General features: G+C 38.2%; 1 protein-coding gene across 6 annotated transcripts in view; it reads right to left on the bottom strand.

Annotated features, from left to right (window-relative positions):
• The window catches only part of PLS3 (plastin 3), a 105,728-nt gene that overhangs the window by 54,146 nt on the left and 28,459 nt on the right, over window positions 1-23,123 (bottom strand). For 3 of the 6 annotated variants that reach the window (XM_060182804.1, XM_060182808.1, XM_060182806.1), the window contains exon 2: window positions 5,294-5,377. In XM_060182804.1, coding sequence (XP_060038787.1) covers window positions 5,294-5,366 — 73 coding nt within the window. In that variant the 5' untranslated portion in view covers window positions 5,367-5,377. Of the gene's footprint in view, window positions 1-5,293; window positions 5,378-8,728; window positions 8,751-18,064; window positions 18,129-21,123; window positions 21,147-23,123 lie in introns of those variants that run through there. The other 3 variants (XM_060182807.1, XM_060182805.1, XM_060182809.1) reach the window with 3 other exon arrangements.

Consider the following 23,123-nt stretch of genomic DNA (forward strand, 5'->3'; position numbering starts at 1 on the left):
ACAGAAAATAGTTGTCCTTGACAGGAAAATAAGTTATAGAGCTTTTTTTTTTGCTCCCCCTCCTTTTGTTGCCATTGTAGTTATTATTGTTGTTCTTATCTATGTCATTGTTGTTAGATAGGACAGAGAGAAATGGAGAGAGGAGGGGAAGACAAGAGAGGGTGAGAGATAGACACCTGCAGACCTGCTTCACTGCTTGTGAAGCAACTCCACTGCAGGTGGGGAGCCGGGGGCTTGAGAGCTTGTTTTTAAAATCAAGTTTCTTTGAATGAAAAAAAATTTTTTTTTCATTACACCTTTCACAGATGCCTGAGGGCTCTGTAATTAGCACCAATGAAAAACTACAAAGGTATTGAAAAAGATTCAGCTGGACATTTATATGCTTTTTGAAAGTATGGACTACACTCGAACCTTTATTATGCTAGAAAAAAATATACAAATTTTATGTTACAACGTAATGGCCCAAATCGTTAGTAATAAATTCCACAATGATTAAAGAATTTAAAACAAAGGCCCTGTGAATTTACAACAAAGTAACAAAGCCCCAGCACATGAAAAAGCTGAGTAAATAGTTCAGATTCAATCAATTAATACTTGAGAACCAAATGTATACATCACAGTGCTAGATACTGGGGTAATGGGTGGGGGTACAAGAAAATAATGTGCAGATCAGGCAGAATGCTGGTCTCCAGAACTGTACTTACAGCAGTTAAGGCAATAAGAATATGCATTTCTTAGGAATATATATGTCTGATAAGGACTTAAACAAGACATATGGTCCAATCTACTGTAGGGAATATGTTCACCTACACTAAACCTTCTTAAGATATATAACTTAAAATAAGATAACAATTCCACAATAGCCCTTCCTTGCAGTCCACTTTGAAATCTAAGCTCCTTTCCTCCATAGAGATAATTGGTCAGATCTCTATCATTAAGTTTCCAAGGATCAATTAAGCTCTTTTACTAATAAAGAAGCATTACAGTTCCATCAGGTAGACAGTATATCAATAGTTTTAATTTTAAAGTAAAGCTACAAACAAATATTTCTAAGATACTGCACATAAGAACAAGTTCTGTACTCAACAATAAACGTTTACTTGAGGTGGTGAAACCTTGGCAGATTAAGCAGCAACAAGGGTAAATAAATCAAGGTCCCTATATCCAAATGCTTTCCATAAACAAGTTAAGTTATCCTGAACAATGAATGATAAATATATTAAAAAAGTAGATTCAAAGGAAATTTAGTCCTAAAACAACTGGTAAACTATTCAGAACTATGAGATTTCTAAAATATCTTGTAGCCAAGAACTGACTTTTTCCCATAATATTGATAGCAACAGACTGTGTAGTACTCTTCTTTTAGTAACTGCTGCCGATGTCAAGGAAACTGACTATGTCTTTTTCCTACACATAAAATAATGTTATGTTCATGACTACTTGGTCTTTGTCTTGTTTGAATTGATAGGATTCTTTTTTTAAATTTTTATTTATTTATTTACTCCCTTTTGTTGCCCTTGTTGTTTTATTGTTGTAGTTATTATTATTGTTGCCATCCCTGTTGGATAGGTCAGAGAGATGGGGGAAGACAGAGGGAGAGGAAGATAGACACCTGCAGACCTGTTTCACCACTTGTGAAGCGACTCCCCTGCAGGTGGGGAGTCAGGGCTCGAACCGGGATCCTTACGCCCGTCCTTGTGCTTTGCACCACCTGTGCTTAACCCGCTGCGCTATAGCCTGACTCTCTCTGATAGGATTCTAACAGAACTCGTAGGAAAGTTGAGGTCATTATTCTTCCCAAGTCAAGCTGCCACTACTAAACGTGTATCACAAATGTATGGTAATAGTGACGTTTGTGTCCTCACTTCACTAGTGGAATTTTCAACACAGGTCAAAGAGTGAGAGAACACAGGGTCTGGGGGTCAGGCAGTAGCCCAATGGGTTAAGTGCACATGGCGCAAAGCGCAAGGACTGGTGTAAGGATCCCAGTTCAAGGTGTCTATCTTTCTCTCCATTTCTCTGTCCTATCTAACAACAACGACATCAATAACAACAATAATAATAACCACAACAACGCAGTTAGTCAATAAATGAAGCAAGCAAGTAGAAAGACCTAAAAAGACACCTTAAAGTACCTAATGAAATAGTGTCTACTTAGACTTAGATATCCTCCTCACCTACTTTCTATTACACTTTCCTCACTCCAAAGCTAACCTTATCAAAGTAAGGACTGCAAAAGCTGAATAAGGGCAAAAGACTCACATACTTTAATGATGACTCTTTAGTCACTATCAGGTCACCTCATCAGCTGGGGCCCTAGCCTGAGACTCCTGAGATTTCCAAACAGGCATGATGGGCCTAGACCTCAAATAGATCCCTCTCTACATTGTTACCGGTCATCTTTATCAGGAAGAACAAAATAGACCCCTCTGTGGGCCCTGCATAGGACCTTGCCCTCAACATGGATCAACAATGGTAGAGGAGGCTGGACAACATACTCTATGCTACATCTGAGGAATATGAGTCCGAAAATTGGGGCAGCTTGGAACCCTCCTACTAATGACAGAATGTGAGCTCAGGTCTACAGAGATGCAGAGGTCACACAGGCTCCTAAGCTGAATATGGGCCCCAGATCAGATCAAATTGATGGGGTTTACAGTCAACAATATTTATACACCTTTCCCATATTTGGGAGCTATGTCTTCCCTGATCCAGCTTTATGGTCCTTTTCCCAGCCATGACATCATCTCCCCAGACAATAACTTGGATCTACCTGCATATCAGATGTTGGGCTCAGAAAACAAAAAACAAAACAAACAAACAAACAAAAAACACAACTAGTATAGTCATGGTCCCTTTGGAATATAACTAAAATAGACCAACTAGCTATCTACAAAATTGAGACTCCCAAATTTCATCTGTACTATTCCAGCCTTTAGGTTCATGATTAGTCAACAATTTGTTCTGCTTTATATGTTAACTCTTCTTTCAGCCACTAGGTTCCAGATGCTACCATGATACCAACTGGACTTCCCTGGGCAGAGGAGCCCCACTTCCCCAGACCCCTGCCCTACTAGGGAAAGAGAGAGACAGGCTGGGAGTATAGATAGACTTGTCAACGCCTATGTTCAGTGGGGAAACAATTACAGAAGCCAGATCTTCCACTTTCTGCATCCCACAATGACCTTGGGTCCATACTCCCAGAGGGATAAAGAATAGTAAAGCTATCAGGGGAGGGGATGGGATACAGAGTTCTGGTGGTGGGAATTGTGTGGAGCTGCACCCCTCTTATCCTATGTTTTTTTGTCAGTGTTTCCTTTTTCAAAAAATAATTTTTTAAATTTATTTATTTTCCTTTTTGTTGCCCTTGCTGTTTTTATTGTTGTTGTAGTAGTTATTATTACTGTTGTTGATGTCGTCATTGTTGTATAGTACAGAGAGAAATGGAGAGAGGATGGGAAGACAGAGAGGGGGAGAGAAAGACACCTGCAGACCTGCCTCACCACCTGTGAAGCGACTCCCCTGCAGGTGGGGAGCTGGGGACTCCAACGGGGATCCTTGCGCTGGTCCTTGCACTTTGCGCCACGTGCACTTAACCCGCCGTGCTACCGCAGGACTCCTGCTTAAAAATAATTTTATTTATTTATTTATTTATTTATTTATTTATTTATTTTTCCTTTTGTTGCCCTTGTTTTTCACTGTTGTTGTAGTTATTATTGTTGTAGTTGTTAGATAGGACAGAGAGAAATGGAGAGAGGAGGGTAATACAGAGAGGGGGAGAGAAAGACACCTGCAGACCTGCTTCACCACCTGTGAAGCAACTCCCCTGCAGGTGGGGAGCTGGGGGCTCGAACCGGGATCCTTACACCGGTCCTTGTGCTTTGCACCACCTGCACTTAACCCGCTGCACTACCACCCGACTACCCACTGTTTCCCTTTTTTAAATAAAGATTAAGAAAAAAAACGGGGCGACAAAAGGGGGGTAAATAGCCTCTAGGAGTAGTGGTTTCATGGTGCTGAGCCCTAGCAATAAACCTGGAGGCAAAAAAAAAAAAAAGACAAAAACAAAAACAAAACAACAATAAAAAGAAACAGGACATATATGCAGGAGGGTCCCAGGTTTTCCATGCCCAGTACAACCCATAGCTAGAGATGAATAGTGTTCTGGTAAAAAAAAAAAAAGTAATAAAGTAACAAGTCATTCTTTATGCCCTTTATCTAAGGACATATCATAAGAGTAGTAGTGTATCTCTCTAAGAGGATGCTTGCTTTTACAAGTATTTTTTTTTATCAATAGTCCCCCCCCCCCCATAGCCAGTTCTTACACTGTTTACTCATTATCTTCTATTGGCTTGACCTGAGCACTAAAATTTGGAATTTAAATGTTATATACTGTTTCCAAAGGTACTCCATTTAAGCCATGTTATAAGATATTAAAGGAGAAACCAAATGCCATGCCTCCTGTGTTGGTGTTATAATTTACTTTGGAAAGGTAAAACAGTCTGCATTAACCAAAGGCATAAATGGTTCATGAAATAGGTAATATAAAACTAGGCCAATTAAGCAAAGGTAAAACATCATTTAGTGGTTTGCAATACTTATAGGAACTACATATCCCATTGAAAATATGGTGGAAGATATAAACCCTTTCAGCAAAATATGATAACATCAAATGCAATAATACAGAATTTCAACAGTCACAGCAGTCCCCAAACATAAGGACTGGAAGCCTGGACTAAAAACCTTCATAACATACATTAGGTATAATCAGAAATAATACAGTTTAATGTATGACTTCTAAAACATTATTTTATATAAGTTTTAGGTATCTTGTCCAAAGGATGATCATTAACTATTTATAGAATTTTAAAAAACATTTTATTTATTATTTATGATAAGGATAGGAGGAGAGAGAAAGAACCAGATATCACTCTGGTACATGTGCTGCCAGGGACTGAACTCAGGACCTCACACTTGAGAGTCCAAAGCTTTACCCACTGCACCACATCCTGGACCACTATTTATAGAATTTAAATTCTGAGAATGGTAATTTTGCATAGAGTCAAAAATTGCTTTTTCACCCTTCCCCATCACTGGAGCCTCACTGGTCTTGGGTTGACTTCTTTTTAGCTAGGAAGACTAAGACAGAGAGAGACACCACAGCATGGCCTACAGTGTGGTAGGGGCAGGGTTTGAATGTGGGACATGTGCATGACAAAGCAGAATGCTCTATCTAGTTGAGCTATTTTTTTGGTTCACAAATTGTGTCACTGCACTATAGAAAATAACTCACCAACTTTTGCAAAGGCTTCCTTAAGCTCATCAAGCTCATCTTTGGAAATCTGAGTGGTAGCCATCTCATCCATTTATAGGAGATCTAAAAAGAAATGAAAAGATGTCAGTCATTATGTTCTGTGATGCATATTTTATAAGCATTCTAGCAGTTCTCCTCTTAAGAGATTAAGTAGAATTGAAAACTACTAAAGCAGTCTGAACAGGTCTCTCCACATTTGTAGCTAGTCACAATTAAATAAATGAGAAGCCATTATTCACCAAGTATTATTAAGGTACAAATATTTCTAGGTCAGGGAAATATGTTTGTCTGACAAATTGCATGCTTAGAACTCTTAGTTCAAATTTCAGTATTGCATCTGCACTCCTTTTCTTTTTTTTAAATTTTTTAAAATATTTATTTTATTTATTTATTCCCTTTTGTTGCCCTTGTTATTTTATTGTTGTAGTTATTATTGTTGTTGTCGTCATTGTTGGATAGGACAGAGAGAAATGGAGAGAGGAGGGGAAGACAGAGAGGAGGAGAGAAAGATAGACACCTGCAGACCTGCTTCACAGCCTGTGAAGCGACTCCCCTGCAGGTGGGGATCCGGGGATCCAACAAGGATCCTTATGCAGGTCCTTGTGCTTTGTGCCACCTGCGCTTAACCCGCTGCGCTACAGCCCAACTCCCCTGCACTCCTTTTCATATGAAATTCTTTCTGATATGATTTAAATAATAAAGTAATATTTAAAAAATGTCTAAATCTTTCCTTCAAGGAATATATATATGATTATTGCTGGGGCTTGGTGTCTGCATTATGAATCCACTGCTCCTGGAGGCCATATTTCCCATTTACTGTTGTTGTCGTCGCCATTATTGTATTGTTGTTGTATAGGACAGAAATCGAGAGAGGAGGGGAAGACAGAGAAAGGGAGAGAAAGACAAGACACCCACAGACATGGCTATATCCCCCAAACAATATTTCCAGGCAGTTTTTTCCTGGGATAACAAAATAGTGTGAGTCTTAGCTAAGGAATCTCAATTTCATTTATTAATTATTCATAAGTAAGTGTTATCTTGTACATATACACACAAAACTAAGATATACAAAATCAAATTTATTAATGACAATCAAGAGAGGCAACACAAGGCACAAGTTCTAGTAAGAACCCATAATGGAGAAGTATTTGTCACCATATAACAGGTCTTTTAGTTATAGGATTACTTTTGACTGTTTATTTTGGGAAACAGCAAGCTTGGGAAAGCTGGGTGGAGGCTAGTATTTTGTAAGCGTTATTTACATGTGTATGGGAAAATCTCCATTGTAAGAGTGTCCCACATAGCTCTTATCAGCTAAGAAGGCAGTAACTTAAATCTACATAACAACCAAACTGTTTCAAAAGCCTTTCCTGGTAACCTGCTGAAAAGGGTCTTCCCCTTCTCCACAAATAACTTTATATTCTGGCTGCAGATGGCATTTAAGAAGATGAGTTTAACCATTTGGAGAGTTATTCCCACATTTTCTGGTTATTGTCTTTCTGTCTAGAGGCATGTCACAGCCAAGAACCCAGCTGCATAAAGGGAAACCCATTTTATTTCCTTACAAACCTTTTAAATAGGATATGAGAAAAAGTTGTCTCATTTGACCTGTAATTATCGACCACAGAGTATAATAGGGCCCTCTCATTTGTAAAGATTATAAGCCTGTAGTCAAGATAATTTAAGAAGGACACACCTAAAGAAAACCTGTCAATTTTTACCCATGACTCAATTTTCCTCCTCTATTTGATGAGTTTCTAGACAGTACTTGAGAGCTGACAGAAACTATTTTAAAAATGCAAGTTTTACTTTAAATGTTTCAGGATCAACTAAAAAATAACAAACAGCATGTCAATGTGACATTCCTCCTAATTTGCACATTTTTCCCATGAGCAATGAAAAATTAAAGGTGAAGAGGTAAAAAGCAAATATTACTGGCTGAATTAAATTTTAACCCCAATTTCACAATATGCAATTGATCTAAAATAGAGCCTGACTTTTGAAATAACTTTTTCTCCCCTAGTTCATCTTTCCACAAAAGTGAACTTTATTTGCAAGAGGAGAAAAAGAGAGAGAGAATCTGAAACTGATAGCCAACAAATAGATTTTTCTCCTTCATTTAAATGTGACAAATAAAATAAATCTGAAGACAGAACCTTGCAGGATCTGTGTTTTTCTGACTTCTCTCATCTGCAAAATAGCACTTTGATCTGTCTTAAATTTCTTGTCCCTCACCTCTTCCCCAGCTTCTGGGCCTGCTTCTTTTATAAAGGGAAAGCACCAAGGAAAAAAGCAAACCCAGTCTCTAAACGTCTAAGACACAGGAAGGCAAGTTTTCAAATAAAGGAATAAAGCAAAAGCCAACAAAACATTGTGTGTTTGTTTGTTTTTCATAAAAGGATATGGTGTACAACTTAGTATGAATTCAGGGCGTCACCCATAGAGGAGAATCTTATGCCTATGAAGTCATCCCTAATTACAGAGTTTGACTAACAATACAGTAATTATGAAACCATTCCACTGCCTCATTTAACTATCCTTAAACTCTCATAGAAAATCTTTGCTGAGAAAGGTGTACCTATAACTACCAGAAAACTCTTACTCAAATTCTGAAAGCTATTTAATGAAGAAGAGGGGTGGTGCCTGTTTTTACCCCCTAAGATGTTAGATGATTCACCTTGGAAATGCAGCTGACTGTATAATCTTATTTACTGATCTATGTCATTCAGTATCACTTGGGTCAAGAGGCAGAGCGCGCGTGCGCGCACACACACACACACACACACACACACACACACATCATTCCTTGATAACCAAGAGTTGACTGTGAACTTTATATCATTTTCTTGAAAATGAAAGAACCGAATAATCGAATCAAAACCTATACACCACTCCTATATTTCTAGCCAGTAGTCTGCTAGGCAAACAGAGTAGGAAAAGCCAAGTTGATTACTCAAATCAGAAATCTGGCAACACATACTTTTCATTCTTTTCATGAAAGAACAGCAAAAGGGTAGACAAAGCACTCAGGAGCAAATGATTTCACTATAAGTGAAAAAAAATCAAACACAGTCACTGCTGTATGCGAACAATTCAACAATGAGCAATAAAAAGGGGGAGGGGCGCTAGTATTTATCACCTTCCTGCATTTGAAACAGGTAGTACTTTGGAACACCTACACTTTTCCTATCTACCTACCTACCTGTACCAACAGAAACTGCCACTCTGCCTCCTCCCTCATTGGGAAAGTCAACAGTAGTCTCCAGGTCAAATGGGCAAGCAACACTCTGTGAGCTAATGCTCTCTCACTCTGGATTACTCAAACACCAGTGTTGCATTTCCAAATAACTTAAGAAGCTGATTTCAGCTTAAGTTGTCTACCACATTTACCCACTTACTTTAAATTCATCAAACCTTAATTGAAGGCACTGGCTTGCATGCTGCAGATCTAGAGAATTAGGGCTTGGAGTCCCCTTCTCACAAAGTTTACTGCCTAATGGAAGAAAGAGATGGTAAAACAAAGACAACAATACTTTCATCGTGTCATGTGACACACTAAACAGTCAGGTGACTGTGATGGGCATCAGAAAGGATTTCCAGAGCAGATTAAACTTCATCTTAGAACATAAGTAGGAATTTCTCAGATAGCTATCGGTGGCAAAAAGACAATGAGAGAAAGTGATACTCTGAAGGAGGACAGTATGCTTGGAACATTATGCCTTGTGTTTGTGACAGATACCACTGAAGTCAAAGGTCAGGGTAAAATTTACAAGGGCTACACTCAAGATCTGGATTTAACCCACTGGCTCAGAGAAAAAAAAAATCAGTGAATCAGAATTTGAGCCCTGACACCACCTGGGAGCATCCATGTGTACTGGGCAAAGCTCCACAAATTGGTAGAACGATGCTGTGGTGTCTCTCCCTCTAGCTATCTGCAATTAAAAATAAAAATGGGGTGGCGGCGGGTGTTAGTGCAGCAGGTCAAGCACATACGGCGCCAAGTGCAAGGACCAGTGTAAGGATCTCGGCTCAAGCCCCGGGCTCGCCACCTGCAGGGGGGTCGCTTCACAAGCAGTGAAGCAGGTGTCTTTATCTCCCCATCTCTGTCTTCCCCATTTCTCTTGATTTTTCTGTCCTATCCAGCAACAAAAGCAATGGCAACAACAACAACAAGGGCAACAAAATGGGGAAAATGGTCTCCAGGAGCAGTGGATTCGTAGTGTAGGCACCAAGCCCCAGCAATAACCCTGGAGGCAAAAAAAAAAAAAATGTCCGCATAACAGCCTCCTTTGCTATGTTAGACCCAGCCCCCACCACACTGGGGGGAAAATTTGGTGGTATGGTCTCAGTCTCTTCCCCCACTTTTTATCTGAAAAGTTGGCCAGGAGCAATGAAGTCCTGCAGCAAGAAAAACAAACAAACGTACAAGTCAGTCTGAAAGCAGTGAAACTGTGCACAACCCAGGACCTGGCTCCATACACAAAAAAATATTAGAGACTGCCATGTTTGACCACAGAAAAGAAACAAAGACAAAATATTATATGAGCATCAGCAAGCAATCTTAATTTTTCCATCATACCTCTAAATTACTTCTTGTCTCCCTCCACTGTAATCTTTACATTACTGACTTCCTCAAGAGCAGCTGCATGGCATATTCCACATACAGGAAAGATCTAATTTTTAAGTATAACATTCAAGGCCCTACACTTTTCTGTGCTTGGCTATTTCCCAGTGCTACTTGCATTTTATGCACTGCAACCTTCATAGTCTATAAAGAAGTCTCATTTCCCCAACAGACCATGTATTTTTCCCATACCCCCCGCCTGTTCTGTCTCCTCTGTGGTTTTCTCCAGTGAAATTCTCTTCACCCATCTCCTATTTTCAATAGAGGAAGTCTCATCAGGTTGACCCTAGCTGTGATAAAATCTCTATGAACTAGGTAAAATATTCAGAGTTTGCAGAAGAGCAATCAGGCTTGTTGGAAAATAATGTGCCCAAAGGCATACAGCTAGAGAGAATTAGAGCCCTGTCTCAACTTAGGCCTGCTTCACATTAACGTCAGTATTCTCAACCATTATGGTGTAGTCGCCTCAAAAATATCTTACAATAGAAATTTATTTCCCCATCTAGACTACAAAGCTGTTAAAATAGAACTTATTCATCTCTGCCTCCACCATCTTCTCTTAGTAGAATTTATGGCACTGTGCATTCTCAGTAAATATCTTTTGAATCAAAAATGGCCTTCAACTAGTGCCCACAACTCCTCTGTGTAGTCCCTTCTTAGGAAACCATAATTGTTAATGCCTACACAGATTGTCTAGTCTCTGCCTGATAATGCAGATTCTCTAGAGTGCTTCTACTGGTCACATCTAAACAAATTTAACTTGTTAGAAAAACCTTTATTTTGGGAGCCGGGCAGTAGCACAGTGGGCTTAAGGATCCCAGTTGGAACCCCCGGCTCCCCACCCGCGGGAGGGGGGGTCAATTCACAAGCGGTGAAGCAGGTCTGCAGGTGTCTATCTTTCTTTCTCTCCTCTCCTCTCTCAACTTCTCTCTGTCCTATCCAACAACAACAATAACAACAAGCGCAACAAAAATGGGGAAAAAAACATGGTGTCCAGGAACAGTGGATTCATAATACTGGCACCAAGCCCCAGCAATAACCCTGGAGACAAAAAAAAAAAACCCACAAAAACCTTTATTTTATTTATTTCATGAGCTACAGAGAGACCGAGGTAGACAGAGGAGAGAAAGTGTTCAAAGCAACCATTTAGTGTTCTCAAGCTTGCAAGCCCAAAGCTCTATGGTTACCCTACCACCCAAACTGCTAACCCATTTTCAAGTTAAAGGACACCCAGAATTCGATTTTTTCCCCCCAAGAACCCACTTGACTCTTGATATTGGTGCCCAGGATCAGGACTGAACCTAGGACTTCTTGTAAGCAACTTGTGTGCAAATTGCTAAGCCAGTTCCCCAGTCCTCTGGAATTATCTTGTTTTAATCACAATCATCTTCCTGAACATGTCTTGTTAACTCCTACATCAGTACTTTAGTACTTTTCTGCCTTTTTCTCTTTCCCTCACACCTGCTACGGATGCCCTCCTCTTTATTTCTCTTCTCTTGCTACCCAAATTCTACTCACTCTTCAAGGTTCTGTAAATGCTTCAACCTCTCTTAAACCATGTTTTCCAATGACCCCAACCCTTCACTGATTTTTCACTTCAACACCCACAGAATTTAGAAGGTTGCCACAAAATTCAGCAAGTTAATTATAGGCTTCTCCCTGTAGTTATATAAATGGATATGAGAGGACAGTCTGGCTGGGATATTCATCATCCTACTCAATTCAGTTCATCTGCCTCCTGTACATAGCTTCTAAAACTTGTCAAAGAGAATAATCTGGGAGTTGGGTGGTAGCATGGCGGGTTAAATGCACGGGGTGTGAAGCACAAGAACCAGCGTTAAGGGTCCCGTTTCAAGCCCCTGGCTCCCCAGCTGCAGGGGAGTCACAGGCACTGAAGCCGGTCTGCAGGTATCTATCTCTACCCCTGTCTTCCCCTCCTCTCTCCATTTCTCTCTATCCTATCTAACAACAGCAACACCAATAACAAACAACAATAATAACTATAACAAGGGCAACAAAAGGGAAAATAAATAAAATTAAAAAAAGAATAATCTTTACCAAGAGAACCATTCTTTCATTAGCTTGAACATATCTGTCTAGTTACTTGCTCTGTGAGTCTTATTTCACAAGTGTCAATCTATACCTTCTGTGTGTATTGGGCTGTGGGAAAAGTCATGGCATATTTTTCTGGTTTTCTATGCAAAGATGTGTCATGACTTTTCCATCAATCCAGTATATTCCCACAATAACTTGTTTGATGCTGGGTACAGAGGCATGGCTCAAAAACGTGATTATCTACATTGTGAGATTGTGATAAACCCCACAATAACCAATGACTACTCCAACTGTTTTAGAGAATTAACAAGTGACTTTTGACTTTGTCCAAGTCACAGAATTGTACAAAAAGTACAAAATCAATAGTATATGAGATATGATGATTCTTTTTTCTTTTTTTTTATATTTGGTAAAACAATAACCAAGAGGCCACAACATCTACGTTGTAGAAAGAAGGTCCAGGATTACTACAGCCTGTGGAATATATTTTGAAAGATTTGACAAATGTGATCATCATATTGAGAAACATGAATGGTTGCCAGAAAATATAGACAGTGATGCTGCTTATACTGACAAATTACTTAAAGGGCAAAGGATTCATGTAAACTGTGAATGGAAATAAAAAAAATGTAGTTGTGTAAAACATATAAGATAGGGCTAACAGTTTCAGTAAGGACTATGTATTCTAGAGATCTAGGGCAGGGGAGACAGCATAATGGTTATGACATAAGACTTTTCATGCCTGTGGCACCAGAGATCCCAGGTACTACCATGGGTGAAAGCTAAGCAGTGCTCTGGTTAAGAAGAAAAACTTGAAAGTTCCTTCTTCACAGCATTATTGTTAAATGGGGACCGAGAATAAAACAGGCCATACTAAAACAAAAAGAACAGACATGCTTACCTTCTCTTGTGACAGACACATTCATTTCTATACATGATATACTTATGCTTCACTGTATTTATTAAGATTGCCTAATTCCAGTCTCTTAAAACACTGAATACAGAAAGCCATTCTATGTCAACAATAACTCAGTCTTAATAAAAACACTGAAGAATCCATGTGGTTCACTTTCAGTTTAAGAATTTTTTAATACTTAAGTCATGATTATGGTGTGTGTGTGTGTGTGTGTGTGTGTGTGTGTGTGTGTGTGTGTGTGTGAAAGATGGGGAAGAGGAGGGCAGGGGAGGAGGGAGAGAGAGGACGCTTAGTTTTTAACTCTGGGTTCTTTTTACTTCTTTTTAGAAAGATGTAATGGAATTTTGGTTAAAGAATAATTTGATTGCTTAAGAGGTTATATACATCTCTCTTAACCTGGGGGGGGGCAGGTGGTGGCACACTTGGTTAAGTGCACATATTACTATCTTTCTCAACTTAATAACTTGTTACTCTGAAAGACAAAACAAGTTGATCATACTCTAAAATATCTACATAAGTGTCACAGGTGCCTAGTCCTGAAAGCTTAGGAAAGGTTGAAGTGGAAGGAAAAAATAATGAAGGACATTTCTGTTCATTATTCTCACATCATGGCACTAACAAAAACTGTTTTTCATAGTCAATATGGAGGTAAACTTTGGTAAAAGTAATGTTCAACATGAGTGTGTTTTACTTAGCGAGGCTGTTTTCGAGGCTGAATTTTTCTGGATAACTTTACCTGACATTCAGCAGCAAAATGGCAAGACTATACAAAGAACATCACTAGATAACCTCAAATGAAACTGACAATATTTTCACATAAGGCATCATTTTAGATGCTATTAGATTATACAATATTCAAGATCCAAGACTAAAGTAACTGGCTTATGGAACATAAATCTGAGAATTTTAGCAACTATTCTTCTAAAAGCCATTCCAATTAAAATATAGGGGCCAACAAAACAGCTTGCACCTGGTAGAGCACTTACCCCACTATAAACAAGGTCAAAGTCAAGACTCACCTCCCCGCCCAACCCATGCCACATGGACATACGACAGCACTTAGAGGAAATTGGTGCTGTGGTATCTTTCTCTGACTCTCTCTCTCTCCATATATATATAAAAATTTGGCCTGGAACAATGGAATTATGCATACACAAGTCCCAGTTGCTAAAATATATAAAATGTGACATTTCAGATAGCACAGCATGCCATTTCAGGGACATCTGTAAAGTGATCTGAGTAACCTCACCTATTAGTTCTATGACAAAATATGCTAAATCAGTTGAGAAAGGAACTCTGAAAGGTACTATCAGTGACATATAGCTAATTCTATCCTTTATCTAACTCAAAGTAGCAGCCTATTTTGTCTGGCAATTTTTGCAATTTTGCCTGGGATAGACCAAAAGCTTAAAGGAGATTTAAAACATTAATTGACTGTTTCTTTATTTTATCTAATGCAATACAAGGAAGGGCTCGAACCCAGGACCTCACATGTGATTAATGCATGTGTCATGTTGCTGAAACACAGAATATCAGCTTATTATTTCATGTGAATATTTTGCTCTTTTCTGCTCATATACTATTCTGACACCTGCATAGGCACTGGAGAAGTTGACAGGTTTATAACAGCAAGAGGCATCTTTTCTTCTACAGAATCATCTACAGGCCATATAAGAGTTATCAACTTAAAAAATTAGCACTTAATGCTGTGTGAAGAAAGCTTCTAGATGTGTTGAACTGTGAGCCCACCTGCAGTTGACTTGGCAGGCCCAGACCATATGATTTTATGGACCATATGCGTACTGGATATTTCCCACACCTGGTGTATAAGAAGGGAGGAGAAATAGAGAAGACTACTGTTTGCAAAGTCATGCATGGGGGGACTTCATAAAGTTAAACTAATACCAACAACTACTTATACTGTCTCAATTTTTTTTTTGTTTATATTGTTTTCAAGGAGGTACACCATAAGGTCATCTTTCCCCAACTCCTATAGCCCTTTCAGTATGTTATGACCACCTATGACTCTGCCTGATCCAAAGTCTGCGAACTCCTTGAAAGAAGGACTGGCATTCCATGTGACTTTTTATCTTTACTTACAATAAGCAATCTACTAATGTTTGGTGAATAAACAAACTCTGATAGAGGCAAGTAGAGTGAAAGTGAACAGACTTAAATATCACACAGGCTAAATAGTGATTTTAAAATGCATATCCTTGAATATGGGATGATCTTACTCACAGGCAGAAGTTGAAAAACAAGATCAGAAGAGAAAACACTAAGCAGAACTTGGGATGGAGTTGGTGTATTGCACTAAAGTAAAAGACTCCTAGAACATGATGGCAGAGGACCTATTGGGGGTTTTACCGTTATGTGGAAAACTGAGAAATGTTATGCATGTACTATTGTATTTACTGTTGACTATAAAACATTAATCCCCCAATAAAAATAAATTAAGAAAATAAAATAAAATGCATATCCTTGGTGGGTGCAGTGAGGTAGGTAGGGTGTATGTGTATGTGTACTCCTATAATCTTTTTTTTTTATATTAGCTTTATTTACTTATTGGATAGAGACAGCCAGAAATCAAGAGAGAAGGGAGGGACAGAGACAGACACCTGCAATGCTGCTTCACCACTCACAAAACTTCCCCCCTCCAGGTGGGGGACTGGGGGTTCCACTGAGGGTCCTTGAGCACAGTAGTGTGTTTGCTTAACACGTTGTGTCACCGCCTGGCCCTGGAAAGATCAATAATTAAAAATGATAAATTCTGCATCCCACAATGACCTTGGGCCCATACTCCCAGAGGGTTAAAGAATAGAAAGCTGTCAGGGGAAGAAATGGGACACAGAGTTCTGGTGGTGGGAATTGTGTGGAGTTGTATGCCTCTTATCCTATGGTTTCGTCAGTGTTTCCTTTTTATAAATAAAAAATTTAAAAAAATGATACTCAGAATATAATAATGTTCCCACCTGTCACAGATGAATGCTTTAGCTACTCTTGTTTAAAATCTCAAGATAGTATTAAATTCTCCCCCCCATTTTTTATTTGTGATTAGTAGTGGATCACAAGATTATAAGATTATAGGATATGGTTCCAGATTCTATGAAATTCTTAAAACATGTGATAACCTGTCCTTTGAATTTATCTGAAAGGCAAACAGCAAGATATTTTGTTAATCGAGAAATTGTGCCTACTTACAACAACTTCAGCAATCATACACTGAATTCCACTTTTATAATAATGTGTACCGTATGTCAGGCAAACCTGCAAATTTTAGAAATAAATGCAAACTTTCCAAATTAAAGCTGTAATTGTTATTTTTTTTTACAACTTTAAAACATGATCAAAAGACAAAACAGAACAACAAACACCCATAAAACCATCCCCGTCGAGATCCTGATAAATATCTATATTTATCAGTATTTATCAAGATTTCATCACAACTGCTTCATCTATTAGCTCTCTCTGTCATCTCTAATTTTTACCCCCTCTTCTTCGCTCCTTTTCTATCTTTTGGTTTCCTAAATTATTTTAAAGGAATCTCCAGACAGTTTGTGATAGCACCATATCTAGTTTTTTAAGATGTAAGTTTATTTTCTGGAAATACCTCTATTGTATTCTATGTTACATTTTACCTGATCTTGTTTTTTCAAGTACCAATATCTACGAATCACTTAAAGCCCAAAGGGTAGCCAATTCTGTGTCATTTCCTGGAGGAGTATTAAAGACCTCCATATTAAGTAGAAGTTTCCCTTTCTCTCTCGTTACTATTTTAAAATAAGGTAATGGCTTTTCCTATAATAGAATCATTCTATTCAATTTAGTCAGATTGAAGACATTCTTAAAATTCCTGTCTGTACATATATAATATTTGTGTTATTCTTATTCTAAAGCCTCTGTTCCTGTGATGAACATTAGTGTATGAAATCGCAAAACACACTCTCCTTTCCCCATCTTTGATAATTCCTTGGATTACAACAGTACTCATCCCTACAAAAATGTCTAGTCAAAGACATATAACTTCATAAATCTCCTATTTCCCAAATAAAGTTCTATACAATTTCCAGAAATATCAAAATACATTTGCTGTTAATAAAATTAATTAACCTTCACACTTGAGGGCTATTTCCATTTACCTTTACTATGAAAATTAACACTGAAGTCAAGAACAACCTTACTAAAAGGCAAGATCAAGCTAGCCAACATGCTTCAACTGAAAATGTAATATTGTGCTGTACAACTCAGAAATCACTAGGGAAAAAAAATTCAGCTCACTCTACTATAAACCATTAGCCTCCCCATAAAAAGAAATTCAGCACAGATTGGAACCTGAAAACTTATCTATTAGTCACTGAAAGTATCTCCTTCTGAGTTACATATTCTATTTCTAAGTACCCAAACACAGTATTTGTTAAATGAAAACACTAGATTCTTGTTTTATACTTGCTACTTTGTATATGTATATGAATTTGTAAGTAAACCTATTTGAGAGTTTATCTATAATTCAAAGCACTTGGATTTATGTTACTGACTATACAGAAATAAGGAAAAGTAAAATTTCTAAGATCACCATGTAATGGTAAATCCTGGTGAATTTGTATTACTACCACTAAGTTACAACACCGCTACCAAGCTTAACCATCTATTATTTTCATGTACTTTGTAAAGCACAAACAAACACCGGACGACTGTCCTTTTGGAAGAGTAGAATACCATTCTCTAGTCATGGCATGTTCTCTCAGGATCGCTACTTCAATTCCTATTTCAGACTTTAGAGAATAAACATTTAACAGAGATCAAAAAGCATTTCAAATCCCACCCCTCCTATAAAGTTTCTGTGATTCAAACTTTTGGGCACCTAATTTAATATATACAACTATATATAGCCATACAATTAAGAATTCAAAATCAAATAAAAAAGCATTCCCCAAATAAATGAAAGACAGAATATATGAATTGCAGTTTAGATTCTAAGCTTCAAACACTCATCTTAAAACCAATTTAAACTAGAGAAAAAAGATTTAGAAAGTACCTTTCAATTTTTAATTAGTCAACCAGATAGTAAAAAATTCAAGCTTTTATAGTAAATTTTTACTTAGATATTCAATAATCTCAAAGTTTGAACCTAACAAAATAATATCAAAATAGTTACCCTTCTGCGAGGAGAGCCAACCTGTTTCTTTGCTGCAGATCTAATAGAAGGAACCTCCCACGCCCAGAACGCCAATCTGGAAACCCAACATTCTTCTTACAATTGCAACTTTAGAGAGCAAGTCATAACACTTCCTACTAGAAAAAGAGAACACCCTGACAAAAGAATGATACAATACTTAAGAATCCCCTTCCTGTCAGCCTCACAGTAGATTATCAAGTATTAATACATTCTGATAAACCATAATAGTTGGATAAAAGTTTTTTTTTTCCACTTCAACTTCAATCAAATAATGCCAAGAACACAATGGAATTTAACATTGGTTCAGGTTAAATAGCTACAACCCACATACCTATTTAGAGTTTGAACATTAGCCAAGTAACCTGCTTATTTTAGAACACATAGAACTAGCTTCTCCCCAGTGCCCAAATCACTTGTCCCTAGTACATTACTTTGAAAGGCAAGTTAACAACTGTCTCAGACTATCTGCTTTGTTATTACACATTTCAGTCCATATTTCTTCATGCTTTCATACGTTTACATTCAATTTGCTAGGTGCTGTAACTTTTATTACAAGCATCAACGTCTTGCTTCCCATAGAAAATATGTTACTAAACACAAATCTTATTTTTAAAAGAGATTATTTATTGAGAATAAGAGAGGGGCCAAAGTACTGTTAAATTCTGCCATAACTGAGTCTGGGGGATTGAGCCTGTAGCCTCTGGGGTCTCAGACATACAAGTTCTCCTAAAAAAATATTGCTACTAGCTATTTAACAATGGTTTACAAAATTTTTAAGATTTCAGTGGTAGGAGTCAGGTGGTGGCACACCCAGTAAAACACATTATTACCATGAATAAGGACATGGGTTAAGTCCCTGGTCCCCATCTGCAGGAGAGAAGCTTCACAAGCAGTGAAGCAGTACTTTTCTCTCTCAATTTCTTCCCGTCTCTTCAACAAAAACAAAGTAAAGGGGGGGAAATGGCTGCCAGGAGTAGTAGATTTGTAGTGTAGGCACTGAGTGCCAGCCACTAACCCTGGTGGAAATAATTAAATGTTTTCAGTGGTATAGTTTCAAAGTCATATATGGTATCCATACACCAAAGTTCTGAGACATACAAGTTCTATGTGGTAATTGGCTGAGCTGACTCCCCAGTCCTAAAAACTTAATACTGGTCCCCCCATCACTTTATTGCTTTTCAGTTGGTTGAGCACATCTAAGCAGTTAACTGCTAAATTAAGCACATGTCTAGTTGTGATTGCCCACTGTGAGAGAGGCCAGACTGTCTATAGTACTGTTGTAGGCTTATTAGTTCATTTCTCACAGGACAAGCCAATCATCTGAAAATAATGGGAGCACAATGGGAACACCAAGGTCTTAGGAGTCAGACAGACTTGAAGTCTCATCTGAGTGATTTTAAACAAACTGTTTAGCTTTCCTGAGTCTGAAGTTCCTTATCTATAAAATGGAGTTTATTTCATATGCAATGAATCCTCACTTAACACGGTTGATAGGTTCTTGGAAACTGGGATTTTTAAGTGAAATGAAGTATAAGAAAACCAATTTTCCCTTGGGCCAACTGATATGTTACAATCTTATGGCTTCTTTCAGGTTAGGGGAAAAAACAATCTCCAACATCTCATTAAAAACCTTAAACATTTTTAGCATTATATAATCATTTGCATTCATTAATTCATTTTCCAATCTTCTTATTCCAGTGATGGCTCATAGATGACTGGAGCCTATCCTGGTAGTTCAGAGTAAAAGGCAAAAATCTACCCTGGGCAGGTGATTCCCACATTGAGCTTCATGAATGAACTTAAACCCACATTTTTGGGATGTAGGAGGGAAACCTGAACACGCAGAAAAAATACACACCAGACATGGGGGGGTGCAAACTACATAGATGATGGCCCTTGCTGGGATGCATTTTTCATAATCAATATTATACTGAAATATTATTCAAGGACCTGTTATACTTCAAGGGTTGCTGTGACGATTAAATGAGACAAGTGCATAAGCGTGTCTAATTCCAATAAGGTGCACAGCTAGTGGTGGACATTATCACATCATTCTATTATTAGAATCTGTCTGGGCTGTAATATACAACATACTATATGCTCCATCTACCTAATCAGAATCAAAGCAAGAGAAGAGATTCCCCATTCCTTTATAAACAAATCAAACAATTTTAGGATAGCATGATGAATTCTTGGATAAAAAGGCAGCTCACAATGCACTGATTTGTGTTAAAAAAAGAAAAGAAGGGAGTCGGGCGGTGGCGCAGTGGGTTAAGCGCACGTGGTGCAAAGCGCAAAGACCAGCATAAGGATCCCGGTTCGAGCCCCCGGCTCCCCACCTGCAGGGGAGTCACTTCACAAGCGGTGAAGCAGGTCTGCAGGTGTCTGTCTTTCTCTCCCCCTCTCTGTCTTCCCCTCCTCTCTCCCTTTCTGTCCTATCCAACAACAATGACATCAATAACCACAACGTTAAACAACAAGGACAACAAAAGGGAAAATAAATAAATATTAAAAATTTAAAAAAAAAAAAAGGAAAAGAAAAGAAAAACGTTGGGAGAGTATGCATTATGCGACAGCATTTGCCTGCTTTCATCACTAATCACCATTAGCAGACACTGGATCACATTCTGTCTTCTGTAATGGGAACACTTTATTTCACCAATCACAAAACTGCATGAATTATCAAAAGGCACCACAACTGAAAACAGAAAAAATATAGTGGCAGAAGCCAGACAAAATGTTTTTCCAACTGTCTCTCTTGCTGACTCATTCACTATTCGAAACCTCTTCAACTTTCCAGTCTCAATTTCTCCATTTATAAAGCAGCATTGAATTTGCTTTCTGTCTGTGACCTGTCAGGGAATATATGGCATTGTAAGTAACTCAAGCTCTTTGAGTTAACTGGTAGGATGGATATATGTCAATATATGTGTTAGCAAGCTAATGATAGGCAGAGAAAATCAGAGCACAGATACTTGCCTCAGCTTGGAAGGCAGAATCAGTATTCAACCAGAAATGTAGGGTTTTAGTAGTCTTACCTTTCTTTCAGCTACACTGATGTTTCAAATCACTTGTGTCTGTTCAACAAAAAGTTCTATTAATTTAATTAATGATAATGCTACCATATCTTTCATAGTTACTTGTAATCTATCTATCTATCTATCTATCTATCTATCTATCTATCTATCTATATCTGCACTTCAGGATAATCTCTGATAAGAGTAAAGTTTGTCAGTGCCAAGACACTGATTTGAAAATCGATTCCCCCATAACATAAAACAGTTCATTTAAACTGTGAAACACTCTAGTCAAAGTTCTAGGAATGGTAGTCTCCTCAAAAACATCCATCTTCTAATCAATAAATAGTAGGACACTCCCCAAAAGACTGTTCTATCAGTAGCTCGACCAGTTTTATTCAGGCTCTGGCCCATTTTGTAGCCTTCTAAAATGTCTCACTCATCATCTGAGGTATGTGTGGGTGTAGAGGCCAGTGAGGGTGAGGGAGAGTGGCAAGAGAAGTATGTTTGAGTGCTTGTGCATGTGTGTGACTGTGTGAAATGAAAACTGTTCTGCAAACAGATTTTTGCAAACAGAAAATGGTAGCAAGGACTGTCTAATATTTGCATCTTTATAAGCAAGCCAAAGGATGAAAACAACTTTTATACTGCATTCCAAATTTATCACAGAACGCCAATGAAACAAACCTATGTTTTCTTTGTATATATAAAGTCCTCAAGCATGTTCTCTTTCTCCTTCTCTCCAAGTAAATCCATAAAGTTAAAAAGTCCTCTCTCTCCCTCCTGCCCCCCTCCCCACGGGGGCACTGGCAAATGTACACACCCGTCACAGTAGAAAGGAAGGAAAGAAACACACCCTAATTTGCATGGGAGTTGCATGGGAGTATTAGTGCAATACACAGAACACAAGATCTAGACATAGTAACTTAAAAGTCTCTTCCAACTTTCATTCACACGTCATGGTCTCCACCACACCCAGTACCAGGTATATTTTTTTCCATGTGTGACATATACAATAGAGGTCTCTCCCACTGTGCTTAATGACACACCTCAATAACACTAATCTATTGTCCTTTAATGAAACATGATTTTACACACCTTCATGACTTACAAAATAAATCAATGGCTCCCATAGTAAGTGAAGCATCAAAACAAAGGGATTTAACATAAAACAGATGCCAAACTAACATGAAATTGAGACTTGACAGAAAGTTTAGGAAGCTGGGTCCTTGCACATGATGTCTGCTCTATTGTATGTGCTACCACCTGCTCCCTGGAATTTTTAATCTATTTATTTAAAGACAACAATAAATCCATTGCATGTTTATTGATTTTAATGTCACTTTTTTCTTTCTCTTTTAATTATTTTATTTAGTATTGGATAGATAAAGAAATTGAGAGGGGATGAGAGGGTAGAGACGGAGAGAGACAGTAGTCTGGGAGGTGGCGCAGTAGATAAAGCACTGTACTCTCAAGCATGAGGTCCTGAGTTCAATCCCACATGTACCAGAGTGATTTCTGGTTCCTTCTCTCTCCTCCTATCTTTCCCATTAATAAATGACTGTCTTAAAAGCTTAGACCAGGGAGAACAGAAGCAACCGGTGGCACAGCTATATACAAATAATGTCAAAGGACATAAATTATGGTGACATTGTGTATGGTACAGCAAATCCTAACAAAGGGATATTTCAAAGTTAACCCAATAACCAAATAATTTAATTACAGAAATATCTATCTATTGTCTTCTTAAACCCTAAAACAGCAGGAACCTCCCGCTTCCTCTATAGAGCCTATATTTCCCCCAGTCCTGGAACCTCTAGGGTGGGGCTCACTTTCCTGCATGCTTCTCTCAATTCATACCAAATGATATCGCATCTGCCAATCCCAAACTAATCTACGCAACTATTACCTCAGCATGCTTCACTTCAGACTATGTTCAGAAACTTCAGGCATGGAATGTCAACCCTTCACCCTCATTACTCGGGTGAGACTTTTCCTTTCATAGTATTCTCTAATTCTAT

Source organism: Erinaceus europaeus, chromosome X (genome assembly GCF_950295315.1).
Source record: "Erinaceus europaeus chromosome X, mEriEur2.1, whole genome shotgun sequence".
NCBI lineage: Eukaryota > Metazoa > Chordata > Mammalia > Eulipotyphla > Erinaceidae > Erinaceus > Erinaceus europaeus.